Here is an 18,677-nt window from a genome sequence, read left to right on the forward strand (position 1 = left end):
TGCACAAATCCAGGTTTTCTCACATCCCCCCCCACCCCCATACACACACAAACTCACTCTCCTGCTGGTAATAGCTCATCCAAACTGACCACTCTCCAAGTTTAAATCCAAGTTAAACCAGAACATCTGGGGAGGGGGGGTAGGAAAAAACAAGAGGAAACAGGCTACCTTGCATAATGACTTAGCCACTCCCAGTCTCTGCTCGTTCACCTGCACATCCACCAATGTGATATATGCCATCATGTGCCAGCAATGCCCCTCTGCCATGTACATTGGTCAAACTGGACAGTCTCTACGTAAAAGAATAAATGGACACAAATCAGATGTCAAGAATTATAACATTCATAAACCAGTCGGAGAACACTTCAATCTCTCTGGTCATGCAATCACAGACATGAAGGTCGCTATCTTAAAACAAAAAAACTTCAAATCCAGACTCCAGCGAGAAACTGCTGAATTGGAATTCATTTGCAAATCGGATACTATTAATTTAGGCTTAAATAGAGACTTGGAGTGGCTAAGTCATTATGCAAGGTAGCCTGTTTCCTCTTGTTTTTTCCTCCCCCCCCCAGATGTTCGGTAAAAGATATTATATCACTCACCACCTCTCTCTAATATTCGGGGACCAAAACAGCTACAACAACAGAACATGCAAGAATGATTATAACAGAATCAGCAACACTGTAATCATTTTTTATCTTCTCAGTCTGACACTTACTTTCCCCTCTATGGTAAAGTTACAAAATTGCTGATGTACATTTCCCTTTTTACGAAGGAAGGGAGAAATTTTCTGTATGTGCACAAACTGTGTTAAAGTATATAAACACCAGTTTGGCCTTCCTTGCCAAGTAAAGGAAGGGCCATAACTCTCTAGAGCTAGTGCCTGTTGTTTCATTGTGAAATTCCCTGTCACATTCAACCCTCAGCAGGGAAGTTTAAAACTGTTGTTCTGCTGTGTGCCATTACATTTCTTTGAGACTATTGTGTATATTTGTAAGACTTTCTCATTTATGCAATTGGCTAATTTTGCCTTCTGTTTACTTATGAAAAACAAATCACGTTTAAAAACAAGCTTCCACCCCTTATTTTGATCACTTTTTTTTTAAAAGGCAAGTACATTGGTTATTGGTTATTTCAATCATAGACTCTCATAAGTTGCTGTTTGCTCACTTGGGTTAATTTGGTCATCTAAAGATTGAATAAATCTCCAAATAAGGGATAAAAGTTCATGATACTTTTCCTGCAAAGTGATTTTTTTTCTCTTCACTGTGTTCCTGGGGGAGATCCAGATTGCATTATGTTCACAATCTTATTTAAATGTTCTCTCTGTGCTTGGAGCTGCAGCGGATCCTTCTTCCCTCCCACCCCCTCTAAAAAGACATTGCCCACAGTTAAAAGGAAAGAATATCCTTTACTAGTCTGCTTGCACTTGGTTGTTGAGGGGAATTGTTTTGAAAATCTAAATGGCAACCATTTTAGTGTGTGTGTGTGTGTGGGGGGGGGGTGCTTTTTAATGAACACCTGTGATGAGTTCAGAGTTTAGAAACCAGACTTGTCTTATGACTAGTGAGCACAATGAGCCACATTTCTCTGGCCAAATATATTAATTGCACGTTTCAGTTAGTCAGACAAGTGAGAACATAATAATTAGCCCTCTTTCCCCCCTCCCTCCAGCCCCTTTAATGTTGAATAGCAGACTGTGACTAAATGACTCATTAGAAATCATTCATGAATAGATTTCCAGTTTGCTGTCCTCATGTCTGAGAAAGTAAATAAACAACTTTGAACATTTCCCTTGTTTGTGAAAGGAAATGTTAGAATTATTTGCTTTTAACAAGAACAGAAGAAAGGCCTATTATATTCGAAACCACAAATGCTGTCAGAATTATTTTGGTCAAAGAAAGCAAGTCTGGATTGGAGCCCCTTTAAGCATGTTTAGTAATGAGGCACTGGTTTAGTAAAAATAATTCTGTGACAGGCCACTTTAATATAAACTTGACCCATCCATTTAAATGTGGTTAAGAATGCTTATAGACTCATAGATATTAAGGTCAGAAGGGACCATTATAATCATCTAGTCTGATCTCCTACACAACGCAGGCCACAGAATCTCACCCACCCACTCCTGCAACAAACCTCTCACCTATGTCTGAGCTATTGAAGTCCTCAAATCACGGTTTAAAGACTTCAAGGTGCAGATAATCCTCCAGCAAATGACCCGTACCCCATGCTGCAGAGGAAGGCGAAAACCCCCCAGAACCGCTTTCAATCTGCCCTGGAGGAAAATTCCTTCCCGACCCCAAATATGGCGATTAGCTGAACCCTGAGCATGTGGGCAATATTCACCAGCCAGATACCCAGGAAAGAATTCTCTGTAGTAACTCAGATCCCACCGCATCTAACATCCCATCACAGGCCATTGGGCCTATTTAGCCTGAATAGTTCAAGATCAGTGAATTGCCAAAATCATGTTATCCCATCATACCTTCTCCTCCGTAAACTTACCTAGTTTAATCTTGAAGCCAGATAGGTCTTTTGCCCCCACTGCTCCCCTTGGAAGGCTGTTCCAGAACTTCACTCCTCTGATGGTTAGAAACCTTAGTCTGATTTACATGTTAGTATCTTTAATGCATTGTACTTTCATTTTGCTCCTGGTTTTCAGTTGTTGTATCAGATCCCAAAGTCTTACAATTCAGTTATATTTTTAGCCCAATGTACATCTGATGCCTTTTCTGCTTGGGAGAGCACCATAACCCCAATAGGTGCTCTGTACCAGTCTGTCTCCTCAGGGACTCAAAAGTCCAGGGACAGTTGGCTCAAATTATATCTTCTAGACCAATCTGTGGGATACCATTAACCCTGAGGAGATGCCAACAGCCAGACTGGAGCTTAAAAATCTTCGGCTAGTGCTCCCTTGAGCAGACACCATACTCTGGGCTTCCGGAGAGAAGAAGTCATCAAAGAAGATGCCAATAACATTGCAACCTCAACACCAACTATCTCAGCATGGGCAGCAATGGCACAAGTTACCTTGGTACTGAATCTGACCATGCTGGTCCCGTCACACCAAAGGGCAGCTTCAAGAGGCAAGACCAGATGGAGCATAAACATGGCTCCATCGGGGAGGGATAGCTCACTGGTTTGAGCATTGGCCTGTTAAGTCCAGGGTTGTGAGTTCAATCCTTGAGGGGGCCATTTAGGAATCTGGGGCAAAAATTGGGGATTGATCCTGCTTTGAGCAGGGGGTTGGACTAGATGACCTCCTGAGGTCCCTTCCTACCCCAATATTCTATGATTCCATGGCTCCAAGCGCCACGTGGAAAGATCCCGCAAGAGGACGTCAGTGCCACTCTTCCAAAGACACAGCCTCCAAACTCCTTACATCTCCGAAATTGGAGGAGGCAAGGAGCTTTTGGTCCAGTGCCAATCTCACTACTGACACCTGCACCAGTAGCTGAGCCTGTCAAGGGTCTGAGTTGTTATACCTCAACTGAAGAACTGGAGAGGTGCTCCGCACCAAAACAGCAGCTGGCCCTAGGGGAACACCACTCTGTGTCCCTACCATTTGAGGAAGAATACTCATCACCCTCTGTGACCTATTAGTTCTTGCTGGCATCAAGTAGGGATTCCTATCCCTTACTGTCGGAGGACTCCCATTCCAAGCCCTGTTTCAAGCAAGATATTAATGGCACTGGGCTGGCCAACTTCAGCCTAGCCAGTACCCCATAGCATGCTCCCTTGGCCATACTGGGGACTATCATCCTATATGTACTGGAGCAAATTCTCCTCCTGTTCCACAGTGAAGAGGAAGATATCCTGCTCCCCAGCAGCATCAATAGGAAGGCCACTGACTCAGTCAAACAACAAAGGGACAGCAACAAACCCAGCCCCAACCGAGGGAATTGTCATAGTCCCCACATGAAGCAGTGGCCCTGGCACAGGTGGTCAACTTTAAGGCTTTCCAGGACCTCCTGTCACAGACCACAGAGACCCTGCCATTGAAACCACAGTATTGCAGACAAGGTCTTGTAAGCTGTTTGATATAGTGAGGTCTGAGAGTTCAGCCAGGATCTCCCTTCTGCTCAACAAGGGCTTATTCAAGCTAGTGAAGGGGCTATGGCAGACCCTGGCTAATCTGACCTTTGCATATCAGCAAGTGGGGAAAACAGCTACCCTGCTGTCTCCAAAGCACTTCTGTCACTTTGGTGCATGCCCAGATCCTGGGTTTCTGTCAGTGTCAGCAATCTAAGAAAAGATCGACTAAGTCTCTAAGGTGCCACAAGTACTCCATTAAATAAGACCATGATTTTTCATGGTAGCTAGTATCAGGCATCCCAAAAGAGGACCTTCCCTTTGAAGGGATGTAGCTCTGTAGCAATATGCCTTATGCCCGAAGAGCTTCCCACTCTTTAGATGAAGTGCTCCATTTGCCAGAAAGCTCGAGGGCCACGCTACGATCCTTTTGGGAAATATACACAGGCTCTTATGGAAAGTACTGTAATTGTCAATCACAGCAGAAGACCTAGTCCTACTCCCAGAGCAGACAGGCAGAGTACCTGCCAATAAAAAGATTCCATTACTGCAGGAGACACCCACTGTTGTCCTCAGTCAAACCTACCGGGGTTGGTCTGCTCTTACAACAGAAAGTGGATGTTGGACATCATTTCCCATGGCTGCCATCGGCTTCATTTCCACACTTACTCCCTAGCCTACCTGCTTCCCTAGCCCTCTTCAGGGTCCCTTCTCATGCGAGCCTGTTGGAAAAAGTGGCCCCATTGCTACATCTAAGAGCCATAGAGCTGGTACCTCAGGTGTACAGGGAAATAGGTTTCTACTCCTAATATTTCCTTCTCCTGAAGAAGGGGGAGTCTTACTCCTATCCTAGACCTGAGGAGAATGAACAAATACATATGCCACCTGAGATTCAGAATAAGGCTTGCCTCCACCATTCCTTTTCAGCAGACTTAAAACTGGTTCATGGTTCTCAGCTTGTAGGACACATACTTACAAGTGGCCATCCACTGGCCCACAGAAAGCACTTGAAATTCACTCTGCAGCCAAATGACTACCAGTACAAGGTACTTCCCTTCGGACACTCCATTGGCCTGAGAGTTTTTGCAAAATGTGCCTGGTGGTCGTGGTGCATGCACCTGTGGAGATGGGGCATCCACATCTACCCATAAATTGATTGGCTGATCAGGGTAGATTCCAGCAGGAGACTGTAACAAGCCTCGATTACACTTACACACACGCTCTCGCTCGCCATCTGGGTCTCCTACTGAACTAAGAAAAATCACTTCTCATCCCATCACAGATGAAAGTTAATGGGAGCTGTGATTGATTCCAGGTCAGAGAGAGCATACTTGCCAAACAAGTTCCTGTCCTTATAATTGATATTACTCCAGATAAAATCAAGCCTGGCTACAGTGTACAGACTTGTCTTGGAATGTTAGGCAGTATGGTAGTGTGCATATGCATGATGTCGCTTGCCATACTTCTCCTGCAACCCTTGCAACTCAGGCTCAAGCCAGTCTTCTCTCCTATCGATCACCGGATGGACAGAATGGGCTTAATGCCATCTCACATCCCTGCAGAACTGGGATGGTGTCTAGAACCCAAGAACATAAGAAGACAGACTCTAATTAGACACCTCAGGGGCAGGTTTGGCATCCAACATGGTTCACAAAAGACATGAGAATTCACATAAATGTTCTGGGGTTCCTGTGGTCTGTTCATTGCAAAGGACAATGCCAAGTGTTAGAACTATCTGGACCTGCTTTTACAACATGATGGTAAGGTACTACATCCAGCTCCCAAAGGCCTTCTATCTGACAGATTGGATGTTGGTTGATTAAGTACCATGGACAGGGACTGCTCCAGACAAATTCAGGAGATTCTGGTGCAGAGCAGGGACATCCACCAAGAAAAATGATTTGGCAAAATGGAAGTAGTTCTCTATATGGGCACCCAACATGGCCTGGATCCTCTGCAGGCTATGATACTGAAGATCCTCAACTACTTGCTGCATCTAAAACACTCTAACCTTTCACTGAGCTTCACTAAGGTTCACCTCGCACATTCTCAGTGTTCCCATCTGCCATGCGGTTGTGCTAGTCTTTTCCCACCTGATGATATTGAAATTCCTCAAGGGTCTCCTACATATTTAACCACAGGTCAGAAAACCTGCCTCTGCCTGGGACTTCATCTTTGTCCTCTTGAAACTCATGGCGACTCCTTTTGAACCCCTTTCAGAATGCTTCTTTCTTCATCTCACTCTGAAGATGGCTATTCTAGTTGCTATCGCTTTGGCTGGGAGAATGAGTGAATGCCAAGGATTTATGGCTGACCTCCCTATGCAGTGTTTCACAGGGACATGGTAATGTTGAAAGCGCATACCAGGTCTTTCGCCAAGTTGGTCTGAATTCCATCTGAATCAGTCACTTAATGTATCATTCGTCTCTCTGAAGCCACATGTACGTTGGTAGAGAAGTAGTGTATATTGGATGATTCTAGAGTCTTACTTTAATACATCAACAGAAGCAAACCATTCAGATTGTCTTCCCATGTACTTTTGGCTATCTCTGGCCATTCCGAAGGCCAGGCCATCTCGTCACAAAGAATCTTACATGGATAACGCAGTGTATCTAACTGTGTTGCCAGTAGGTTGGTGTACCTCTCCCACTGAATATCAAGGCTCGCTGCAGCAGAGCTCAGGTTACATCCTCCGGTTTCAGAAATATGCCAGTTTCCGAGATGTGGAGGGTTGCACCGTACATGCTAATAGTCTTTGTTTTTACCATTATATTATAGTTTCTGAGGAAAATTCTGAAATGTAAAACTGTTTCACAGTCACCTGTTGCTGTCGTCGTCTTCTGAATAATTGGACACTGAGCTGACAAATAATGGAGTTAATCCATGAAAACCACCTCCATCTATTAGGTGGGCGTAGTTCCTTGATTTAGTGTTGATTTAAGCATTGAGAGCCCAGTGGCTTCTGTGAATGCATAGCACAAAACCTCATGGGCCAGGTTCTGAGCCCCAGTTCTGTACCCTTTGATCCGTGTGAGTGGCTCAGAGGCAATGTGAACTGGCTGTAGTTGACCACATGAGGGATACCATTGGCTGAGGGGAATTCTCAGCAGGTGTGAAACCCGTGGAGTCAGCTCCAGTGTCAGCTGCCTCCCGCCCAGTGTAGTGGGGGAGAAGGTAGGGAGAGGGGGAACAGAACCTCTGAACAGCAGTTCTGAGCATATATACTCCTTGAGGGATCATAATCATTTGTGGTAAATTAAACAGCTATGCACTCTCCTTATCTTGAATGTATTTTGCTGCAGGAGAGAATCTGTCCCCATATTATTCATCACATGCTATGCTAAGACGTCAGAATGGTAATCCCAAGCAAGTAATTGTGGTCTTAGTAAGGTTTAATATTTTTATATACTTACGTTTTTAAATGTCCTTTTAAAGAGACTTTTGTTGGCTGAATACCAAGAACACATCTTTTCAAAAGCTCTCCCCTCGTGTACCCCTCAAATGACTGAGGTTACGACATTATAGTTTAATTACCATCAAGTACTTAATACATTGTGTGCTGCAGACGTAGATAATGAAGTTGTTATACCTCCTATAGGAACAGTTAGTTTTTCATACATGTCAGGGTTCTCTCCCCACTCTGAACTCCAGGGTACAGATGTGGGGACCCGCATGAAAGATCCCCCTAAGCTTATTTCTGTCAGCTTAAGTTAAAACTTCCCCAAGGTACAAATTCTTTGCCCTTGGAGGGTACGCTGCCACCACCAAGTGATTTAACAGAGAATCAGGGAAAGGACCACTTGGAGTTCCTATTCCCCCAAAATATCTCCCCAAGCCCTTACACCCCCTTTCCTGAGGAGGCTTGAGAATAGTATCCTAACCAATTGGTTACAAAGTGATCACAGACCCAAATCCCTGGGTCTTAGGACAATAGAGAAGTCAGTCAGGTTCTTAAAAGCAGGATTTTATTTAAAAAAAAGGTAAAAATCACCTCTGTAAAATCAGGATGGAAAATAACTTTACAGGGTAACAAAAGATTCAGAAACACAGCAGAACTTCTAGGCTCAGTTTCAAAGTTACCAAAAACAGGAATAAACCTCCCTCCAGCAAAGGAAAAATTCACAAGCAAAACAAAAGATAATCTACATGCCTTGCCTGGCTTTTAATTACAATATTTGTAATATGAGAGACTTTTAGGATGGTTTATAGGAGGAGGAATTTTCTGACCTGATGCTTCTCTGCTTCCCAAGAGAACACACAAAACAAAGCCTCCGCCCCTTCCCCCCCCCCCGTCCAAAAAAAAAGATTTGAAAGTATCTTCTTTGCCCATCGGTTCTTTTGGTTAGGTGCCAACCAGGTATTTGAGCTTCTTAACCCCTTACAGGTAAGGAGGAGTTCTAGGCTATTCTTAGCTGTATGGTTATGACAGTACAGGTTGGTGGTTTATATGCTTTTGTGCTCATTGATAGAAATCAAACAAACATCTGGTAAACACCCTTAAAAGTTTTAATGTTTTCTAGGCTGAAATGTTACTCTACCCAGCATCTTCCAATTAGTGTGCCCTAGTTCCACTGCTGTCTGATCAATTTTGTTGTTTTCAGGAACTTGTTCAGTCCAAAGCCTTTTTGCATTCTATTGTAATAATATTTTTACTTTCTCATTCTCTTCATCTGTAAAGGATTCAGTAAAAGGCCTTGTCTCGACACTGACGTCTGTGTTTAACCACTTCAGTTTCTAAGCTGAGTGAATTGAAGCAGTACAGCTTGTGTGTGTGGTCAAGGTGTGAGGTTCTAGTTCTGTGGTTATCTCTTCCACCTCTTTCCCCATGTTAAAATGCTAATACTTTGGCAAGCGGCCTACCTCCTATCCATCTCCAAACTCCCTCCATTTTGAACGTTTTGTCAGGAGGTGGTTGACTGACACTTTTGAGGGGGTAAAAAGTGTTAAGTGAATTTGATCTATTTTTGATTCTCATTCTAGGTGAACCCTGAAATTTCACCTTGAGTGGATCTCATCTGGTCTTAGTGCCTTTTGTTCTTTACCTTTGCCAATAAGCTTTTTATTTTCTTTGCTCTTACAGGGTGACCTTTCCTCAGAGATTTTCTTCCTCATTTAAATACAATAAACTGACTTTATATAGTATTCTTCATTCGCTACAGAGAATCAACCCTAGTCCAAAGGGACAATGCAGGTGTTTTACAGCAACATTTAAAGAGGGAGGCTATAACTAAATATTCTGTTCTTCAAGGATCCCAGTTTTCTCATCCTCTTTTATTCTGAATATATTTATGTTCACACAAAGACAAAAATTGGAAGCAACCATAACTGATTTCTGGTAAGGGAAAAGCCACTCACATAAGCCCTTAAAAGAAAACAAATGTCACAGTAAAAGATTCTTTAACATATCTAACCCCCCACAGATCACATTTTTCTGACGTACTCTACCTCTCTATAAACAAGTCCGTATACTTCCAATATGAATAGTAGCATAATACATGCATCATCATCTTCTCAATTGTACTGTAATGCAGCTCTGACCTCAGAGTCTTGTGTATACACTATTTTTTTTAACTGTTCTTTACTCTGGGTAGTCCTACAGAGCCAACACAGGTACTGGAGAGTGAGATACTGGGCCTTTGGGCCAATTGGGCCTCAGTTGCAAGGCCAAAAATGATAGTGATGACATTTCTGACCAAATTCTACTCATCACTAAAGATGATGCACAAGCCAGAAACTGCTCAAATGTGCATTGCTGCCAGCTAGAGGCAAACTTTTACTCATAAACTTGACATGGAAATTGAGACAAAAGCTATGGGTAGGAGCGGGGAAAGACTAGGCTAGTTAAAGATCTCCAAGGACTTGTGCTTTCCAGTGAGGAGCATAACTGGAGCCTGGAAAGAACCATGAGTGGTGCTCAAATGTGCAGTTTCACTGGTGGGTTGTACATGTTCAAGTGTGAACTAGATGTATTGCGTATATCTGTGTTTTTATCTGACTACAGGTTTGAATGAGACTTACTGAATGGCTTATTTGTCTTTTTGTAGAGAAATGAGTACCATCTAGATTTTTTTAAAATCAATGTAGATTACTTTCCTGACCCAGCATATGAAAACAGTGAAGCATAATACCAAAATCTGTTGCAAACAGGCTTGTAAAATGCAATTCTGTATATTGTTTAATAGTAATGTAAAAAGGAAGTTAGTGCAGGGCTTCCCTTCCAAGGAAGAGCAAGATTGTATATACGTGTATGCAGTTTCATAGTTAGTTGGAGGGAGAATTTGCAACATGTAAGCGCCTTGAGAGTTCTCCTGCCAAGCAACTTGACTGAGAGCCAGGAACCTTCACCAGCCTTTGTAAACTGACCCAGAAAGAAAAATGAGACAAACAGAATCAATAAACAAAGATCACGTGTTGGTCATGAGTGCATTTGAAAGGATGGTTGCCTGGGAAAACAGGAAATAAGAATTACACAACAAACAGTTAGGACTGCCAAACTGCTAATTTGATGACGCTGTTTCGGAGAACTATATACAATGAAACCTCCAGGAATCTTCAGTATTTCAATGTTTCTATATCTGAAGTTAAAAAAGAGAGGAATAACTTGATGTTTACATGACCATTTTTCTTAGTGAAAAAAATACAATGTCCTCACAGTACCCTGTAGTCCAGGGTGTAGTCAATTATTTTTTGTCATAGTCCAAATTTCTTGGTCAAGGTATAGGCAAGGTCCAGACTCTAGAGAAAAGTGAAAAATAAGTAAATAAAAAGATTTCTGGCTCCATTCAAAAGCATCTGACTTCTGGATATGGCCTGCAGTCTACCTATTGGCTACCCCTGCTATAGTTTACAGGAAAGTGCATTAGTCTGAGTCAAGAGACCGTGACTTCAAGTGTCGCCTCTTCTGACTACTGTTAATCTGTTTGCATCACAGCCCTTATCATTAATTAAGGCTTCATGTATCATAAGGCCCCATTTGACAGATGAGGTAACCCTGCTCTGGCAGTACTGATCTTGCATAATCTTTGGAAGTAGAACTAAAGTATCTCTTCTAGGAGATCCAAGTCTCTTCCACTGACCTATCTGAGGCAGTAGCTACATGCTTGGCCATACTCTCTGTAAAATGTGGCTACTTCTACATACCTGCCTCTAGGAAGCATTGACATAAACACAGGTGATGGTCTTTATTAAACAAAGGCTATTTGCTATATAGGATGCTCTTGTAGTTAAGGCCCTGGACTCAGTAAAAATGGGTTTCTCCCTGGTTCCTCAGCAGATGACCTTTATTACGGTGAGCCAGTCATAAAACACATTTTCTAGAGGTGAATGCTTAGAATGATTTTTCAGCTGTCTTTGTACTTTGTGCCATTTTAAAATGATTTAAATGTTTTTAAAAGGCAAACATTTAATATTAAATGGAAGAAAATCAATGAAAAGAGATGCAGTTATTTGCACAATTATGATGTAGTAGCACATAATGTTTTTCTAAAATCTATGCTCTAGGAATTATTATGGGGGAGTTCCGTGGCTTGTTTTAGAAAAGATGTTAGACTAGATAATCACAGTGGTCCTCTCTGGCTTTGAAATCTGTGAATAATGTAAAGGGACTGCTATATCTTTTTAGTTCTTTGGTACATAGTTTTGAGGTCCTTGCTACACATTTAATCTTCAAGGCCGTTTTTCTACTATGTATGGCCTTCACCTCTCAATTAAGATTAATCTCTTTATTATGCAGGTACAAACTGCGAATGTTGATTTGACTTTTATACGTATTTTGGTTGTCTCTAAAATTATCTGCGGTGTGTGTATATATAGTATTGAGGGGGAAAAGGAGTCTGCACATATCTTCTGTGTAACCTCTCTATATATCTTAAAATAGCAAGAAAATTCCCAGAAAGAAAATTGCTAAAAGAGAACACTTATTCACGCAAACTGTTTCAAGCAAGAAAGTATCCAGTTAAAGTATCTTGTACCTCACTTGCTGAGATATAGCAGCCATAGTTCACAGACAAACTGGTAGAAACCTCTGTCCCAGCACACGCATTTCAGTTTAGCTTAAACCTGTTGCTAATAGATTTAAACTAAATCAAAATAAGCCTGGTTTAAACCAAAATGTCTTTTTGCACTGATTTAACTGTTTAAAACCACACCTTGAGCTTCAGTTCGTGCAACTCTGTGTAAAACAAAACACTTAAACTTGTCTTGGTTTAAAAAAAATAAAAATTGTGCCCTATTGAATTTTATCAAAATGAAGCAGTTGCCCTTGGTTCTTTGTAATTTTCTCCCTCTAGCAGAGATGAGGCACCTTATTACCTTAAAATTAAGAGACCAAGAAGCTTCAAAGGATTTTCAAGCTGCATTAGTTCACTCATTCAGAAGGGCCAAAAGGAAGGCTTAAGGATCGCATATGTTATCCGAATGGATCAGAATGTGCATGGGCATTATTTAAAACACTAGACAACTGGTGTTCAATATCTGTTTAATTACTGGCATGCTGCTGAATATCCCAAGTACATCCCAGGACACACGTATGCTAAAAGATGCTATTAGCAAAGTAGGTGTTGCAAAAGAAGAGAGGGAAGGTATTCTGTGAACTTAGTTGTATGTGCTAGGTGTGGACATTTTCTGGTCACTGTGTTGGTGCTTCAAACCTATTCTGATTCAAAATTGTAACATCTCTTCCTTGGATTGGTTACACTAGATCTTGCTAAACCAAAGCTAAAAATCTTAACTGTTAAAAGGAAAACTTCACGTGTGCATGCTTGTACACTACACATCGGGTGGCAACGATGCATATACTTTCCTGTGTGCCTCTACTTCTCTATCAGTGCAGCTTTTGGACACGGTATTTGTAGCAAGCCTGTAAATTGTGTATTTATTTAATGCCAAGTGTGTCTCAGCAGTGTACAGGACACGAGAGAAAAACAATCCCTGCCAAATAAGGAATACCAAACTAGCTAAAAGAAAAGGAGTACTTGTGGCACCTTAGAGACTAACCAATTTATTTGAGCATAAGCTTTCGTGAGCTACAGCTCACTTCATCGGATGCTGTAGCTCACGAAAGCTTATGCTCAAATAAATTGGTTAGTCTCTAAGGTGCCACAAGTCCTCCTTTTCTTTTTGCGAATACAGACTAACACAGCTGTTACTCTCAAACTAGCTAAATAGAGGTCCCCATGCTTCACAAGCAGACTCTGGGCTTGCAGGTTACATTTCATTTTCATATGATATATCAGATTCCTTCAATTCTCCCTTCTCCGGTATCCTCCTCCATTGTTCTGTTTAGGATGTAACATTTACTTTCTCTTACTGAACAGTTCCTATGACAGGTTTCACTCAGAGAGCCACCATTGATCCGGAACTGAACGAAATCCATGTGTTGTCTGGGCTCAGTAAAGACAAAGAGAAACGGGAAGAGAATGTTAGAAACTCTTTCTGGATTTATGACATTGTGAGGAACAGTTGGTAAGTAAATTAAAGGCTTCTCTGAAAGTAAGGTGCAGTTGTTCCTAATTTTTACAAATTCAGGAGGCTATTCCATTGTGTACTTGTGGGATGGTAGGAAAGTAGTGTATTTAAAAAACCTCTTCCCCCTGCAGCTTGTTCAGATGCAGGCAGGGTTGACACAGGCTTCCATCCGACTGAGTTGGACAACTTGGTTTCCCTGCAGCTTTACTGTGTGGGCGGCCTCCAATGAGACCTTTAAAAACTTATGGTCCAGGGTCACTTCCCAGATAGCATCTTTGATCCAAATCTCTCCTCTTGCTTCTGTGTAGTGTGATGTATACCAGTTCGGTGACACTACCCCACCCCAGAAAGTCAATGGGTGAAGCCCTTGTCCCACAGAAATTAATGGGAATGGGTCGTGTCACCTAAGGACTTTGAAAATTTTGCCCTATGTAATTAAAATGTTATAGCAGTTTCAAATTAACCATTTTCCTACTGAGTACTGTAACAGCTACCATGCATAAGGCAAAATGTAGCTGCAGTACCAATTAACATTTTTTATTAAAGCTAATGTTAAAGTATATAACGCACAGGTTAAGAAATGTCTGTACATCTGGTTATAGTGCTTAGATTATCCGCAAATAGAAAGTTTGTTTTAAAAGTCCTAAAATACATATAGTACACAATCAGCAATAACCAAATTTAGGTGAAGAAATTAAACAATGCAGTTTAGATATTAGAATCCGAATACTCGGGTACATCACTTGTGAAAAGTTATACAGAAAGTAGGTTGTGGAAAGCAAATATTACATTCTGATGCTGTATTACATATTACCCTTTGGAAGTGACAGTGTTTCATACAACACCAGATTTGAAGTAAAGTTGCCATCCAGTTGTTATAAAACTCTGGTTCACAAGGAAGAGGTTAAGCATTTCCTGTATGGTACATTAATTTGGGATGAGGTGGGGCAAACTGAAACTAATAAGACCACCTGTACCCTGGGAATGGCCATTGTCTCCTGCCTTTTCTCTGATACTCTCCCACAGCCCTCCGTTAAGGAGCCAGATACCTGCCTTGCACACAATATGAGTTTTAATCAACCACCCACATTCATGCAACCTTCTCTTTCAATAACTTAACTGCTTGTTCTGCCTGTAGCTAATTCTGATTTGCTAGTGGGAGAATGTTTGAATATTTGTGTTTCAGGTCTTGTGTCTATAAGAATGATCAAGCAGCAAAAGACAATCCAAGTAAAAGCCTTCAGGAGGAGGAGCCCTGCCCGAGGTTTGCCCATCAGCTGGTGTATGATGAGTTGCACAAGGTATGGATATCTATTTTCAGTGCTAGATTTCAGTTGTATTTAGCTGGCATAACTGCAGCTCTAAAAAATAAGCTGGTTGTGTGCTTGCCTGTGATAAAGCAGAAGCTGATGATGATATGACATGGTGTAACGCACTTAGCGTCGTCTACTATTAGAGTTTGGCCCTATGAGTGGTGGGAAGATTTGCAGGTGATGGTGTATCAATTCAACATACAAGTTACTGAGCTGCTTCTCCCTTTATAATAATAATAGGCATGATAGTGCTAAGTTAGAGGCAGCCAAAAAAGCAGCCTATGGGACAAATGCTGCCTATAAAGTTCTGTAGTGAGATTAGCTCACAATCATTCTCATGTTTAAAACATAGGTGAAGCCCATGGAGGCTAAGTCCATGCATGCAGCACTCCGTCTCAATCTGCTCAATCCATATGGAGCAGCACATGCTGGCTGTCTTATGCGGTCATATTCAATTGCATAGTACCGATGAGGGTGGTTGCAATCTTTTCTGTTTCACATACCCATTTGTGGGCTCCCAGCAAATGGCGTTGTGAGAAACAACGCAGTTTTGAGGCACGTAATTCAAATTCTCCAAACTTGAAAATCTTGTATTAATTTAGGAAGAATAAACGTTGCTTGTGCAGGGGAAACTTGCCATTCAAAATACTGTGCAGAACAGACAACTGGTGAAGCAAAATTAACTGCTGTCACTTAAGAATAGGTCTGTACTGCAATCCAGAACTCAGCTGCAGCATGGATAAGAACATCAGTGTGGGTGCAGCATTGCAGGCTTCAGCGCAGGCTTTCAAGTGTGCTGAGGACCCCTGGGTATATACTTGCATTGCTAGTCTGCATTAAAGCATGTGCCACTACATACACACAGCTGTTTGTAGCCATGCTAGCATGGTTAAAGCTAGCATGTGTCTAACCATGCTGCAATCACACCTCTAGATTGCAATGTAGACATATCCTAAATGTCATAGACCACACAAGACTGAGAGCAGAATTCTAAGTGCCACAGTGTTGCTGAATCATGGCTCCTATCTTGAATTCACTCTGTATGAGAAGCCATACATATATTTAGAAGCCTCTGTTCAAATGACCTTTCTGGACTCCCCTGATATAAATGAGGAGTCTCCCTTCTATGGACTCTAAAACAGTGAATTTGGGGGTTGGGTGAGGAAATGAATATATGGAGGAGGAGGAGAAATTTTTGAGTCTCTGCAGTTGCAAAATCCTCTGTGGATTATTTAGTATTCAGCAGATGAGAGTTGTCAGGTGATAAGTGGGTTTTTTTTTTTTTAAAATCTAGTAAAAGAAGGGAAAAAATCGGTATTTCTTGCTTTCCACTTTCCTTGTGCTTTACATCTCCTTGTTGTAAAGAGGTCATGGACTCGTCCTCATAATTAGAGGGAAACATCTTAGTTATCCTGAAGTGCTTTCAACATGACTTTATTTTTCAAAACTTGCCCTTAGCGCTGGCAAAAATAGAGGCTTATAGCAGAGATGTTGTAATGCATTTACCAGTGCTGTATCATTTAACGGGTCATTAGTGCCACAGGTTCTAATAATTTGGGTATGTAGGAAGACTCACCTGTACTGCCTTCTGATGTCAGAGACTAAAAGTTGTAACGCTGCGTTTGTGGTACTGCAGGATGCAAACCAGAAGAATGTGAACTGTACACCATACTTGTTGTTTATACATCTAAATCTTTTTGTATACCCATAGATGATCAAAAACAGTGGGAGATGGGAACAGGGCCTTTCTCAAATGTATTAATTTTCAGTGTCTTGGCTTTTCCTTCCATTTTCATACCAACTCTTTAGAACTGACTGTGTGCAATTAATTCTTCTCTCTTTTACAGTGGATTATAATAATCATCGATGCTTTATCTGTTCCAATGCAATAATAACAATCACTTATGAAATCATGGGTGGGGCTGGTTCATTTCAGGATGCATCCTTTCTAATTTGATACTTTATCCCATTAGCTCTTTGCTTTGCCTCCAGTTAAGGTAAGAGCTGAAGTGAACAAGCCTCTTGGAGTTCACCATGTAGAACATCTCATAACCAGGCTATTGTATAATAAGATACAAATATAATAGCCTGGTTATGAGAATACAAATCTGTACTTCAAGAGGCTACTTGAGTATTTGTCCATATACCATATTCATATTAAAACAATCGGGGGCCTTAGCAGTCCCTGTAGACCCATCCCTGTTTGTGTGGGTAGCTCCTGATACCTCTACTCTTAAAAGCATTCTGCTGGACTGGGCTCAGCACACAATCACTATCCTTTGAGCATTCTTAGGCCTCCCTAGAACAGGGGTTCTCAACCTTTTTCTTTCTGAGGCCCCCCAAACATGCTATAAAGACTCCATGGCCCACTTGTGCCACAGTAACTGGTTTTCTGCATATAAAAGCTGGGGCTGGTGTTAGGGGTTAGCAAGCAGGGCAATTGCCCAGGGCCCCATGCCGCAGGGGACACCACAAAGCTAAGTTGCTCAGGCTTCTGCTTCAGCCCCAGGTAGCGGGGCTCAGGGCCCCAGGCTTCAGCCCCATGCAGTGGGACTTTGGCTTTCTGCCCTAGGCCCCAGTAAGTCTAACACTGGTCCTGCTTGGTGGACCCCCTGAAACCTGCTCACAGCCCCCAGAGGGCCCTGGACCCCTTGTTGAGAACCACTGCCCTAGACCACTGGTCCTTGTCTTCAGATGAGTTGGGGTCTAACTCAGAAGAGAGAGGACTTGGCTCTCACAAACCCAGAGAGGTTTGTGCATGCATCTCTCCATCAGAATCGTGATTCAGTGGTAGCAGTGAGGATCCCCCCAATGCCCTCTGCTGTGTTGATGGCACTTCCGGAGTAGTGGGTTTCCAAGTTGGTAACTCATTAGGAGACTAGGATAGTTAGTTCTTCAGAGCACCATTATTGCAGGCTGCCTGCAAAGTTATGTTTTCAAGACTTTCTTTGCAACCAAAAGAGAGATTCTTCTGTCATCTGACTCCAGGAACCTGGGCCCTAGGCCCTACAGTAGCTATGCTTTAATGTGGCCCTACCACATACTGGTGGTCTGCCTCTGGCAGATAACTGTTTAAGTCTACTTCAGAGTCAGGGTCTTGGAGATCAAGAATGGAGAGTATATTAGCACTCTGTCACTGTTGGGAGGTCATTATGCCATAAGTCTTTCTGAGCAGCAGTGCCAGAAAAGCCTAATGAGCAAAATGTGTTGGGAGACGATATACAGTAAAAGCTTGCGTTTCTACTGTTACTTCCACATAGTCACTATCCTATTCACTTTGAAGGGCTGTTGCATTAATATGGGCTTCTCTCTTCAATAGATACAGTAACCTAAAGAAAAGTTATGTAGTTTATGGATATTAGAGATCATTTCAAGATATCATCTTAAAGTAAGATACATACTAGTCTTTGGCAGTAGACTTATTTTTCACCATGCTAGACAGTAAGCGTGAGGAGAATTACTATTTCTCAATTTCTTAATCAGCAGATTCAGTAGAATGAAACAAGCCTAGTAATAACTTGGAGTAGGTTTACAAAAACCCCCACCTGTGTATGTACTAGAATAACATCTTCAGAGACGTGACTTGCCAAATGTACAGCAAATGTTTTATACGTGTGCCCATATCAACTTAAAAAATGTCTCTGGCCTACATAGGTTCATTATTTGTTTGGAGGAAATCCTGGCAAATCCTGCTCTCCAAAGATGAGGCTGGATGACTTCTGGTCACTGAAGCTCTGTCGGCCTTCGAAGGAATACCTGTTGAGACACTGCAAATACCTCATAAGAAAGCACAGGTATAATAGCCGAGATGGCTTCTTTTGAGACCATTAATTACAAGTTGTAGCCTTTCCAAAAGCTTTTTAGAGA

At 41.9% G+C, this 18,677-nt stretch overlaps 1 protein-coding gene across 2 annotated transcripts in view; it reads left to right on the top strand.

The window, feature by feature from the left end:
- MKLN1 (muskelin 1) overlaps positions 1 to 18,677 on the top strand; it is a 184,407-nt gene that overhangs the window by 136,318 nt on the left and 29,412 nt on the right. For both annotated transcript variants that reach the window (XM_084630954.1, XM_084630955.1), the window contains 3 exons: positions 13,347 to 13,494; positions 14,684 to 14,798; positions 18,465 to 18,604. In XM_084630954.1, the coding sequence (XP_084487080.1) occupies positions 13,347 to 13,494; positions 14,684 to 14,798; positions 18,465 to 18,604 (403 nt within the window). The remainder of the gene's footprint in view (positions 1 to 13,346; positions 13,495 to 14,683; positions 14,799 to 18,464; positions 18,605 to 18,677) is intronic.

Source organism: Lepidochelys olivacea, assembly GCF_965140295.1.
Source record: "Lepidochelys olivacea isolate rLepOli2 genome assembly, chromosome: 1".
Classification (NCBI taxonomy): Eukaryota; Metazoa; Chordata; order Testudines; family Cheloniidae; genus Lepidochelys; species Lepidochelys olivacea.